Source organism: Eublepharis macularius, chromosome 1, assembly GCF_028583425.1.
Source record: "Eublepharis macularius isolate TG4126 chromosome 1, MPM_Emac_v1.0, whole genome shotgun sequence".
In the NCBI taxonomy this organism is placed as follows: Eukaryota; Metazoa; Chordata; class Lepidosauria; order Squamata; family Eublepharidae; genus Eublepharis; species Eublepharis macularius.
Genome location: NC_072790.1, coordinates 167,058,388 through 167,071,615, shown reverse-complemented (window position 1 = coordinate 167,071,615; position 13,228 = coordinate 167,058,388). Strand labels below are relative to the sequence as shown.

At 42.7% G+C, this 13,228-nt stretch overlaps 1 protein-coding gene across 2 annotated transcripts in view; it reads left to right on the top strand.

Moving 5' to 3' along the window:
• Positions 1-13,228, top strand: part of XPO5 (exportin 5) — a 60,097-nt gene that overhangs the window by 41,134 nt on the left and 5,735 nt on the right. For both annotated transcript variants that reach the window (XM_054977261.1, XM_054977252.1), the window contains 6 exons: positions 3,864-3,964; positions 4,420-4,516; positions 5,080-5,216; positions 11,408-11,505; positions 12,133-12,179; positions 12,831-12,925. In XM_054977261.1, coding sequence (XP_054833236.1) covers positions 3,864-3,964; positions 4,420-4,516; positions 5,080-5,216; positions 11,408-11,505; positions 12,133-12,179; positions 12,831-12,925 — 575 coding nt within the window. The remainder of the gene's footprint in view (positions 1-3,863; positions 3,965-4,419; positions 4,517-5,079; positions 5,217-11,407; positions 11,506-12,132; positions 12,180-12,830; positions 12,926-13,228) is intronic.

Here is a 13,228-nt window from a genome sequence, read left to right as displayed (position 1 = left end):
TTTTTAATGTAAGATGGTGACTAATGCTTCCTTCCATTATACCTTGCCTGAGTGTGTTATCTTGAGTATATAATGCTGTCCTAAACCAAATTAGTCTATGAACCTGTCTGGCTTCAGTATCTTCACAGTCAAGGACTGTGATCTCAAGACAGAGTAAGGTTTTTCCCAAAACCAAATAGCCAAGATCTCTTAACTGGAGATGCCAGGAATTACACCTGGGACCTTCTACATAAAAGCATGTGTTCCATGACTGAGTCATAGCCCCCCCCCCTTCCCTTTTACAGTGAATTCACAAAGTGCTGTTCAACAAAGTTGCACATACTTTTTCTTTTTAATGAACAATACCAGATTTTGTTAGAACTGGATTGTGAGAACACTAAAAGCCCATGGGTTTGCACAAAGCATTGCTATCTTGAATGATCACATCTGAAAAGGTAACATCAAATAAATAGCTGCACTTCTCTGGGTTTCTTGCATGGTGCCTTGTGCTCTGGATACAGCTAACAGTCTGCATAAAGGTAAGTTATGCGTGTAAAGCTTTTTTTGCTAAGCCCTTGGCAAGATGACAATTGTATCCAGCTAACATGTAAAAACTTTAAACCAATGCAAGTTTTTCCATTTAGGAAATTCGGAGCTATATAGTAAACTTTGCTCTTGATTTAACTTTCCTATTGGCTGCCTAGTTGCATCTTGTTGGATGTTTCTACAGGATACTACTTCTTACCGTTGATACTTCAGGCTCTCTAACCACCTGTTAGTTTTTCTTATTCTGTTGCAGTTTTACTTTCTTAGTAGATCCTGAACCAGAATAATGGTCCCTTCTGTCCTTTTGTGCAGTGTTCATGAGATCCTCTGTGTTCACGTACTACCTCTTCTTGGGCCTGTGGATCTTTACAGTAGAGCAAACTACTCCATATTCTATACAGAGAAAGTTCTTTTGTGGCTGCCATTTGAGGGCTCATTGTTAAACGGAGTCAATTATTTGGGTCATCTACCTTCCTTATCTGACTGGCACCTTTGTAGCCACTGTCATACTCCTTGGTCATCTGCAGAAACAAAATGAGGGACAGCAAGTTTGAGAGAATGGGTAAAAGAAGGGCAAGGGAAAGTAATCCAGGGGATGTTGTTTTTTGCACATATACGTACAGCCACTTTTGAGAGTTGCCAGAGACAGCTGCGGATGAAGACCCGATGACTGTTTTCCCATAGCTTTGATCCAGACTAATGTTTCTGTAAGTGCAAAAACTTCCACCTGCAGACCATGATCCCCCCCACCCTGTTCCTAGAGGAGAGGGAACCCCCAGGATTTGATAGGGAGTGTGGTCCATGGGTAGAAGTCTTTGTGCCTGCAGAAATATTAGTCTGGATCCTACCACATGTATGCCTGGGAAACCATTTTTGCCTCATCTTCAGCAAGTCTACCTATAAATACACATGTGGTCTTGTTAAGCATCCTCTGCATCCAAATACACCTCAGTAGTGTGTCCCAGTGATCTGTTTCCACCTAAGACCATTCCTCCTCACATCAGTGAAATTCTGCATTGATGGCTTTGCCCTATAAATAGATTGAATATAAGTTTAAAGGATATTATCATTAGTATTAGTAAGTTCAGTTACCATGAAGCTAACAATGCTGCTGTTGTGGAGCAGCAAGAGTCCTACTGCAGGGCTTGCATAGCTGCAGCTCACATTCTCTCTCCCTCTGCCTGTTGGACCTCTGGGAAGTTCTTGAAAGGCTCCAGCTGGTTTTCAGTAGTCAGAAAATGGCATTGGTGCTTAACACTGTGGTCAACAGGAGTCTGAATTAATTTTTGACAGTAGGATTGAGAATCTTGGACCATGGCATACTCAGCAGCTGCATGCTCCCTCTGAACATGGACAGGTTTACTGTCCCCTAGTGTATCTTGAATGCAAATAACTGACCTCAATGAGTGGTGTTCAATCACAATATATGAGAGTTAAACAGTTAGAGAAGAATGTTAGCCTACAAAGATGCAGACATTTTTTTTATCAGGCACCACTAGTCAGTCAGTTTTTCTGCATTCCTCAGTATGCTTGGTTTAGCCGGTTAGAATTGTCACAATTCTCCTGTCATATTACTGAGAGCTACATCCTCATATATTAAGCATGTATACAGTATTATAGGAAGGTCAAATAATAGCATTTACACCCTATAGCTATGCATTCCTTCCTGCCCATTCTAATGTGAATCAGATCACCAGTTTGGTAAATCCCATTCTACCTTAAACTGTGAGTCAAAATCCTAGAACAACAAAGCTTCAAAATTATGTTAAAAAATTTGAAAACTGCAAAGAGAAGCTTTAAAAAAAACAACAGAAACAATGCCCAGGCTGATACGTCATTGGACACCCTGAAAGGGGTTTTGGTTATATAGGGATGTGCAAGTCCCTTGGTGGAGAGTGCTGTCATAGATGACTTACGGCGACCCCTGGCAGGGTTTTCATGGCAAGGGACTAACAGAGGTGGTTTGCCATTGGCTGCCTCTGCAACCCTGGTCTTCAGTGGAGGACTCCCATCCAATTACTAACTAAGGCCAACTCTGCTTAGTTTCTGAGATCTGATGAGATCAGGCTCTCCTGGGATATTCAGGGCAGGGCAGCAAGTCCCTTAAGGCAGCATTTTCCATACTTCTCCCAAGTTGGCATTGAGGGGGCAATAGAAATGATTAAACAATAAAAGCCCTAATGTGGGTCTTAAAGGCTTAGCCAAAACTAGTAGTTACTTGGTCTTCATAATATGATGCTTCTCCTTTTTTGCAGCTTCTGTTAGCACCCTTTGAAATGAATGGGCAGTTCACACCTCAGAGCTATTGTTTCAAGCTCTCTGCAAGCTCAGGCAGACATCGCTGCATTGGTTGCACTTGGGTCACGTTCTTGAAGGTTTTCTTCACAAGTATAACAGCTAGAGACTTCTAAAAAATGAAAGCTGAGACACTGGAAAGCAATTGAGAGGCCCGCCCTGGCCGCCTAACATCCTAGTCCCTTGTTCTCCCTATATTTTCTCACTCTGGGAAAATGCTGCTTTAGGGGAGATACTGAGTTACCCATGATCACCTCTAGCAGCAGGCACAGTGGCATTGCAGTTTTGGCGGAGGCGGTTGGGCCGTTTGGCTGCTGAATTTGTGCTGTGTGCAGTTGCCGAAGCCCTGAGTGGAGGTCTGAGGTCTCAAAGGAGAGAGGTAGGTGAGACAGAGACCCTTCCCCCACTCAGATGTTGCATCTGTCTGGTGAGGGACTCTATTTGGCCTGGATGGCAAGAGAGAGGTCACCCTTGGCTGAATGGGGGTCCCTCCCTGGCTGTGGTTAATGCAGAGCTGTGCTCCCTTTAGGAGGGGGTATCTCCCTGCTGCCCAGCTGCTTGTAGCATGTGAGCATATTGTTAAGTTGCTGCATTTGTCCGGTACCACCTGCCATTCTAGGGACTGTGACCCATCCTTAGGGGGGCAGTGTGTGTATTTCAGAGGCAGCTTTTCCTCTGCAAATCAGCAGAAGCAGAGGATCTTGCTAGAAACATAACTTGCCTGTGAGTTATGTGGCCTCTTCCTGATAGTGGCCTTCTCATGTGCATTGCAGCCAGCATTTCAGAGGGCTGAGATGAGGTGAACTCTGAGGGTAACTGTTGTGTGGGGCAGCTGGTACCCTCTGCACAAAGTGGAGTCTTCTCCATGTCCCCAACTGATGAGTGTTTCTCTTGGTAAGGAAGGGGGATCCCATGCACAAGTGCTTGGTCTCACCTTCCTCATCACCCGACACAGGAACTGTTTACAAGCTGAAGGCAATTTCCCACTGCCTGGTGGCTAAAGGGCACAGGTAGTAACTGTGTGACTCCATGTTCTGTTCCAGGACCCACAACAATCTGTACATGCCGGAGATGGTGGCTAAATTGGGGGAAACTTTTGCAAAGGCCTTGGACATGCTGGAAGTTGAGAAAAATGCAATCCTAGGTAAGTCTCCACATATAGTGCTTTCTCTGTTAACCTTACAACTGTTTCACCCATTTCAAAACATGGGAGCTGTGTTCACGCTCAGTAACTGCAATCAGAGTCTTCTTAAAACCATCAGATGCTTCATTTTTCTAAACTAGTAGTTCTTAAAGGCTGAAATAGTCTTCCTCAACAAAAAGTCTTCCTCAACAAAGTATACACAGTTGCCAGAGGTTTGAGCTCATGCTTGCACCTTCCCTGTGGTTGGTATGTGTAAGAGGCAAAATCTAACCACATTTCCCAATAGCAGTCCATGGACCTCAGCCTTTTGTTGGGATTCTTCTACTTGTTCCCCTGTAAATGCTTTCAGAACTGTATCATTTTGAGATTTCCACTAGTAGTTCATTTTTCCATTAGCAAGTTTCTGTGTTTATGGCAGTGGCTTTGCTTCACTGATACTATTTTCCTCTTCTTAGGCCTTCCTCAGCCTTTGCTGGAGCTTTATGATTCTCCTGTTTACAAAACGGTCTTGGAAAGAATGCAGGGCTTTTTCTGTGCCTTGTATGACAACTGGTAAGGGCCCCGGTAATTTCCAATAGTACTGTATTAGTGTGTGCTGATAATCTGGCTAGGTCTTTGTTTTTTACACTACAGTATCTGTAATACCCAAATAACCAAAAGCAGAGAGAAATTCATGCAGTGAGTTTGCATAGCCTGTCACAACAGCAGTTTCCTTTGCAGGATTTTCTGTTGTGTGAAATATTGTTGCACCACTTAATCCTGGTAAAAGATGCCATTGCATGTCCTCCTTTGCTCTAGTCTTCTGATGGCTTTTCAAATTCCATTCAAATTACTACAGTCAGTGTCTTCGTATTCCTAACACTGCAAAGATGTATGGTAAAATCCTTCTCATAGCTGTGAGGATAACAGAAATTCCTGTTTTCAGCTGATAACTGATTAAGTTATGGAACTGAACACTACAGGTTGCATTAATGGACAATAGCTGAGATTATAATAAAAAGAATTTTCCAAATTCCTGGCTAATTTATTAGTTCTGATAATATAGGAGAAACCCCATTTGCAGAGGCAGTATATTTCTGGTTATCGGATCCTGGACTGTGCCATTTGAATTGCAGCTTCCACATTCTGGGGAATGCCGGCTCATCAATGCAGCAAGATTTCTACACAGTCAATGGCCTAGCAGCTGAGCTTCTTAATTCTGCCTTTGTCAATCTTAACAATATACCTGACTACAGACTCCGCCCTATGCTTCGTATCCTTTGTTGTTTGTGTGTTTATTTACTTTTACTTGTAGCCCACTTTTCTTGCTGAAACGCAAGGCAGACGAGATATCCAATAGACAATGCACTAGAACTAGGATTACAGAAATGAAAAACAATGCCAAAAAAACCCCCTTGTCTAAGGCATGATATACTATAAAGCAGAAAGCAGGTTTCAAAGGTTGAAGACAATGCAGAAAAAGCAAGGTGACACATACAGTAAACATTGCAATAGACTACAATCCTATTCCCTTATAAAAACAACATCCTGAGCAGTTCAGTTGCAGAGTAGTTCTAATCCCTTTATAACAATGTCCTCCAGAACACTTCTGTTCTCCCTCAGTGGAGGAAGGTATCCTTGTATGGGTTGTGCCTCCTCTCTGCTCTGTGGGCAGGGCATATACATATCTCTGGCAAAGGCTTTCACTATCCTGAGGAAATGCTCCATCACCACCCCATTCCATGTCTTGCCTGCTGTGTAGAAGAATGAGTCTCCACAGCTCTCCTGCCTTCTTAAGAGGTTAGCAGAAAAAAATGTTGAAACATCTAAAGAAATCTGCATTAGTTTCTCATGCCTCTTGGCAACAACAGCTGGAAAGAGAAAGAAAAAAAGCTGTTTCACATGGAAAGCCCTAAGGCGGCAACTACAGCGGAGCCACTACAACAGGACAATGCAGCAGCCTCATCCTTTGTGGCTCAAGAACAAGTCTCTATGATGGCTGCTTACGCTGTTTCTTCAACTGCTGCTGTCTTCTCAGCTGAAGAACCAGCAGGAATGGAGAGTGAACAGCAGGCCCTCTCCCATTCTGAAGCAGTGGCCTGTCACAGAAACATTCACAGTTCATTTGAACCACCAACTCTCACTCTATCATCTTCACAAGACCAGGAGGGCCCAGCAAGTATGAATGCCAAAAGGGCATTTCCTCCCACCCATCCTGCCTCCAGGCTCCACTATGGGGAGGGGATCCTCAAAGCACTGAAGGGGGCAGCAAGGAATTTCATTTGCCTTCAGAGGGTATTTCTTCCCACCCATCATCGATGGGGCAGCCCTCACTATCAGCACGTGTGGCTTCATTGATCTTCTCGAGAGGCTCCATTCTCTGGATAGAGGAGCTGACTGCTCATCCAGTCAGACTGAGGCAAAATCTCCTAGATATCAAAAGAGCTTCTGAATTTTCTGCTGGCCTTAATGCTGTCCAATTCCATGCTTGCCCCTTAGCCTCCGACATCGATGTAACCTTTGGCTGAAACACTGGAAGGTGGATCACCTCTCCAAGAACAACCTTTCAGCGGTCCTCTATCAGGGAAAGAAACTCTTTGGGGACTCCAGTCTAGGTGAAGTCCTGGTGGAGACCAAGAAAAAAAAAGCTAGGACAACAATTCTAGCAAGTCAGGCTAAGGCTCCAGTCATTCATCCACAGAATCCTTTCAGCACCAGGACTCCAGAGTTTCTAGACTTCGAAAGCTGACCTATTCTCCTTCAAGTCCACCTCCGCATATCTTGGCCCCTGCTCAACAAATCCAGAAAGAAACTCTTCAGTTCCTGATGCCATATTAGGAGTATTAGTACTGTATTACTGTGTACTAATAATCTCTATTACTACAGGACTTTTCACACACTTGGTTTTGCTCCACCCAGGATAACTGGGTTTACCACCAAACTATCAGCTAGGGGCACATCAGAGACCTCTGCTACACCCCACAAAACAGGTTTCTTGTGTCCTCAAGATCCAGTAAGCACCAGCATTATCAGCTTATGCTCCAAAGCCATCACTCACCTGCTGGAGATTCAAGCCATAAAGCTGGTTCCAGAGAATGAAAGATTTTTGGGGACCTACTCTACCTTATATGTCATGCCTGAGAAAAACAGCAGTTGGAGGGCAATTCTGGACCTAAAGCACCTCAACAGGCTTGTGAGAGAGGAAATTTCACATGGAAACCCTCCAATCACTAGTGGAGGCTTTCCAGGTGGGGACTTTCTAGAGTCCATAGATCTCAAGGAGGCTTACCTTCACATCCCCATACATCCCAACTCAAGACAGTACCTTCAGATTGCCTACAATCACCAACACTGTCAGTACCAGGGCACTTCCTTTGTTCTGTTCTCCTTTTCCTGAGTCTTCACCAAGTTGATGGTTGCAAAAGTAGCCCATCTCAGGACTCAGTATGCATTTTTACCTTTAGCTGGACGACCTGCTGTGATCAGGTTACCATCCAGATTCCAGGACCTCCTGAACCTTCAAACTACCCTATAGGCCCTTCACTCCCATGGGTTCTTGGTGAACCAAAAAAAAAAAACACCCTCATGGATCATCATCCATCTAGGATGTGTTGATCAAAACTGCTCTATCCTTTCTTTCCCTGTCAGAAGATAAGCCATCTGCTTCTTTACATTTCCAGCATGATCCTATATATTTCTTATCCATTTTTTCAATATCTTTTGGTGTAATGTACCATCTGAAAAACATCTTGTACCAATTTTTTCTAAGTGTTTGGCTTGCCGTAAATTGTATGCCCTTAGTCCGTAAGTTTTCCCAGTGTTATTTCTTCGCCAAAATTTTGCATCCACTTTAACATGCAAATTTTAACTTGTTCTGTTTCTGTATCATATTGAAGTAGAAGCTTGTAAATTTGGCCCAGAGTATGATTCTTTTTCTGCGTTATCTTTTCAAAATCAGTAAGATCCCTCAAATGACCTCTGTAACCCTTGAGAGCTTCCTTTAATCTGGAGTCAGCTTGACAATATATCAGTCACTGTATTTTCTTTCCTTCATCTCAAATTTCTTGCCATGATTTTATCTTTCCTTGAGAGTTTATCGTACCTTGATAAATTATAAGATCATTATCTTTTTCTGATTCTTGTCACAAAAGGCATCAATCGGTGAGAGTATTGGTGATATCGGAGGGCTTATTCTCATTCTAACTGAATCCCAAATCTGATTCAAGCTATCTCTTATCACATGACTCTTATACTGTGTCCTTGCTCTTCTCTTTATGCAGAGGTAATTGTGTAGCCCATTGGGCAGGTCAGCTGCTTCTAATCGTATTAATCTGTCTTTAGGGTTTGTAATCCAATCCATAATCCAAGACAAACCAGCTGCTTCATAGTGTAACTTGATATTTGGCACCGTCAATCATCCTCTTCTTCTTTATTTTGTAGTACCTTAAATTGTCATTTTCCTGTTCTTCAAACTTGCAGTATCTCCAGTTACAGGTCTCCAAAGTAAAGGTGACTGTATTCTGAGATGGCTACACCAGAGGTGAATCCATCTCTTCTATACCTTGGAAAGACATGAAAGGGAGGGAACTTGAGTGCCATCTCAGAATAATGGAAGCCTTTGCAAGAGATATTCATATGCTTTGTCCACAGAACAATATCGAGACACAAACCATGCAAGGATACCTTCCAATACACTGAAGAGAAGAAACCCTCACAGTTTCATTTTGCATGTTCTGAAAGATGATGAGGGTTGGGAAGCTTTCTGGGCCTCCTCTCACAAACTGTTCCATGAGATTGGAGCCACTGCAGAGAATGCATATGAACAGGCAGTTGCCATTCTTTTCCATTTGCAGGTTCATACCTTTAGTATGTTTTGCTCAAATAAGCAAAGTTGTTGCAGTGGAACATAGCAGGAGAGGCATGTGGGTCCACTGCCATGAAGGACTTTGTAGGTGATAACCAGAAATGCCAGATGTTCAAGCTGGATTCAGAAGACGAAGAGGCACCAGAGATCACATTGCAAATTTACAGTGGCTAATGGAACATACTGTCAGGTCTGACTATGTTCCTTATGTGATCTAACCAAAGAGACTCCATTTTAATCCTGTCAGTGTTTTAAGCTCTTCTTTTGCAGGTGACAAGCAGTCCAATAACAGTTATCTCAAAGAAGAGGAATGTTATGACTACAACCTTTCCAGCCTTGGGAAAGTTTCACTCTCTCAGCTTCAAGCCATTTGTTTTGAGAACTATGGGGGGAGGATGGGACTTGCTGGGCTATGCTATTCTGTACCTTAACCTTTGCCTGTCATTCGTAACAATACTCGTGTACCAGCCAAGATATTGCATCTTGGTCAGTGGACTATAATGGTTGTTTATATTCACTAAAATCTTTTGGAACCAATGGACTCATGTCTAATTGCAAGAGAGAGGCTGGATTGCAACTTTTAGTAAGCCACAGTCTGACACATACCAGGGAATTTCAGAAGAAAATCAGCCTGTGTTTTATAGACTACAGCAAAGCTTTTGACTGTGTGGATCATGAAAAACTATGGAGAGTTTTAAAAGAAATGAGAGTGCCACAACATCTGATTGTTTTGATGCATACCCTGTCATCTGGACAAGAGGCTACTGTCAGGACAGAATATGGGGAAACAGAATGGTTTCCAATTGGCAAGGGTATCAGACAAGGCTGCATATTATCTCCCTTTCTGTTCAACCTCTATGCAGAGTATATCATAAGAAAAGCTAGATTAGATCTAGAAGAAGGTGGAGTGAAAATTGGTGGAAGGAACATTAACAATTTGAGGTATGCAGATGACACCACATTGGTGGCAGAAAATAGTGAAGACTTGAAACAACTACTTACAAAGGTTCAAGGAGAAAGCGTCAAAGCAGGATTACAGCAGAACAGCAAGAAGACAAAAGTAATGACTACTGAGGAATTAACACAATTTTAAAAGTTGACAATGAGGAAATTGAAATTGTCCAAGATTTTCTATTCCTTGGCTCAATCATCAACCAAAAGGGAGACTACAATGAAGAAATCAGAAGATTCAGACTTGGAAGAGCAGCTATGAGGGAGCTAGATAAGATCCTTAAAGATAAAGATGTCTCTCTGAGAACCAAGATCAAGATAATCCAAACTATGGTATTCCCCATTACTATGTATGGATGTGAAAGCTGGACAGTGAAGAAAGCTGACAGGAAGAAAATGTATTCATTTGAAATGTGGTGCTGGAGGAGAGTTTTGCGGATACCATGAACAGCCAAAAATACAAGTAGGTACTAGATCAAATCAAGCCTGAATCCTTCCTAGAAGGTAAAATGACAAAACTGAGGCTATCTTACTTTGGTCACATCATGAGAAGACATGATTCTCTGAAAAAGTCAATAATGCTAGGAAAAGTGGAAGGCAGTAGGAAAAGAGGAAGATCTAAAATGAGATGGCTTGACGCAATAAAAGAAGCCACATTTTCCAATTTGAAGGATCTGAGCAAGTCTGTTAAATACAGGACATTTTGGAGGTCTTTCCTTCGGTCACCATAGGTTGGAGGCGACTTGATGGCACATAACACACACACACAACCAGACCCTTGAAATGAACCTGGTAACTGATCACTAACCAATAGAGTGACTGCAGAATGGGTGCAATGTGTATTTTCTACCTAGCACCCAATTGCTTTTGCTTCTTTTCACTGTACCCTTATCACAGTTTTCTCTCTCAAATAGTACCAATAGGGGGGGGAAACCTGCTGAACACACGGCATACTCCCTTTGCCATCCTTCTTCAACAGGCTGTTTCTGTTGCAGATTATATACTTTTCTTTTTTTAAAAAAAGTTGGAAATAATGAGGAGTGCTGTGGAAAAGGGCATGTCTGCTAGTGGTTCAAAACCAACTTTTTTGAAGCAGGAATGACTCAGAATATATAATACAGTCTTCTGGCCAGCATCTGTATGTCTCACATTAGGGATCTCCAGTGGTTTCCCAAGTGACCCCAGCATCCCTTGTTTTTCCTCTTCACTTGAATCTGAAAGGCTGGGCAGCAAAAACTTGTACCTGTACAATTTGTTACCTGGCAGTCGAAATATAGGCCATCAGCCCAGTATTGTAGCTTTCACAATTAACTTGTGTTTCTTCCCTAAATTTTAACATGTCTGTCCCTATATCTCTTAGCAATTTTCAAAGGCATCATAACATTGTCAATGCAGCTTGTCCTTGGCAAAAGATGTTAAGTGAAATCCCCTCCACATAAATCTAAACTCAGATTTAGAGATGATTCAGGATCACAAGAGACTCTGGAGTTCTTCAAAGATGAGACAAGAGACTCCAGAGAAGCTGGTGGTGCTGTGCTGCTGGGAAGGCTTTATCAGTAAGGGAGAACCGTGTGTCAGTAAGGCATTTGCATCAGGAAAATGTTGATGCTTGTATGTGCTGCTTAATTTCTTTAACTAGTTCTATACAGGTGTGTTTGTGAAACCCTTGGTCCTCTCTTGCCCCCCAGAACACTATGAAACTCTTATTTGTCCTATACTTGGGCCACTCTTCACCTACTTACATATGGTAAGGAAATGCAGAATATGTATGTATATGTGACTTGTGCTGTTAACTGCTAGGAAAGGTTAGCATTTCCATGCTGCTATTGGGGGGGGGGGTATTTATATTCAGCTCTTCCTCCCAGGAGTTCAGGGTGTTGCTTTGAACATCACAGTGTCCTGTAAAGTAGAGTGATAGGAACTCAGTGAGGTTCATAACTGGAAACTGTCTAATCCAGATTTCTGACACCCAAGATCAAAACTAGAACCACTGCAGCATAGTGCCTTTGGATTATATTATAGCCCAGTAACAGGCCTAGGAGGCTTCAAACTGTGTGCTTGGTGTGTAATGAAATCTCAGGTGTCTGGGTAGGGGGTATAACTGAGCAGAGTTTCCAATGCAGGGAGAGAGAGTATGTGTTTGTGTGCTTTGATGCTGCTCTCTGATTATCTTCACAGAAGCAGACTGGATTATATAAAGAGATGCCCCGCTGCATAATATATACATGTTACACAACATAAGTTTTTATTGACACAGCACTTGGGTTGCCTTGATGCCAAATCTTAAACTTTTAAATGCAGAACATGCATGCAGCTGAGCGTATTCCGTGGATTATAACATGCTGTTTTATGTTGCTTTCTTCCTCTCCGTCAGAGGCTGTCCCAGAAATGGCAGGTCATCAACCAGCGGAGTCTGCTTTGGTAAGAGTGGTGGCTTAATCAAGACAGACTGCTACTCGAAACTTCCATATTGCAATTTGCCCTTCCACTGTTTGTTGGTAGAAATTGCTTTCAGGGTCACTGTATTAAACATCTCTTGAAGCAAGCAAGCGGGAGTACAAAAATGCCTCCTTCAGGAGTTACGTCTCTTGGTTCTGCAATTAGGTTTGATGCCAGCAGCGAGTGGTTAGATACTGATTGTGCTACAAATGCTTATCTGCAAATTGTCCTTTGAACAGACCTTTGTATTGCTGAGGGGTATGCAACCTTTCTTTTGGCCCAGGTGCTGAAACGTTGCAGCATCTTCCTGTGAAAATGTTGGGGCCAGGGAAAGATAGGAGGGCTCTATTAAAAGATATGCTTGGATATCGGATCCTGAGTGCTGAAAAGCAGGTCTGGTATGCAATGGTTGGCATCCCTTGACGTGTCAGCCTACCTTTGGTATAGCTGATTAAGCATCTGATGGACATTGCAAGTGATATTAGATTTTAACCTCCCATAGTAAAAATCTTTTAAAAGTCCACCAGGCTTCAGAGCTCAAAGTCACACGGGATTAAGGGTTATGCATAGTATCAGCTGATTTCCTCAGGTTTACACTGTAACCATAACATCTGCCACTGTCTCTCCCATCAGCGATGAGGACACAGCTGATGACAACCCAGAATCTCAAGAGATGTTGGAGGAACAGCTGGTCAGGCTGCTTACCCGAGAAGTCATGGACTTGATCAGTGAGTGAAACTAGCGGGTTCCATGGAAAGGCTGACTATCTGTGTCATGTGCTTAACTGTGCAGAGGGCCTGCCTGTGGTATGTTTATACTGGGATCTGCAGGATCGCTGTGTTGGGGGACTTCCGTGGACTTAAGGCTTGTAAATTTGTTTTTCATACCCCCAAAGACTTCTCCTTCTGGTCAAGGCATTCTTTTATCATTTTCTAGGTTCTTAGAGCAAATCTTGGCCTAGATATTTATACATCAATGGCTTTAAAAAGTGATTTAACATGCAGTACATGTTTAAGAGGTCTTTTATTAGC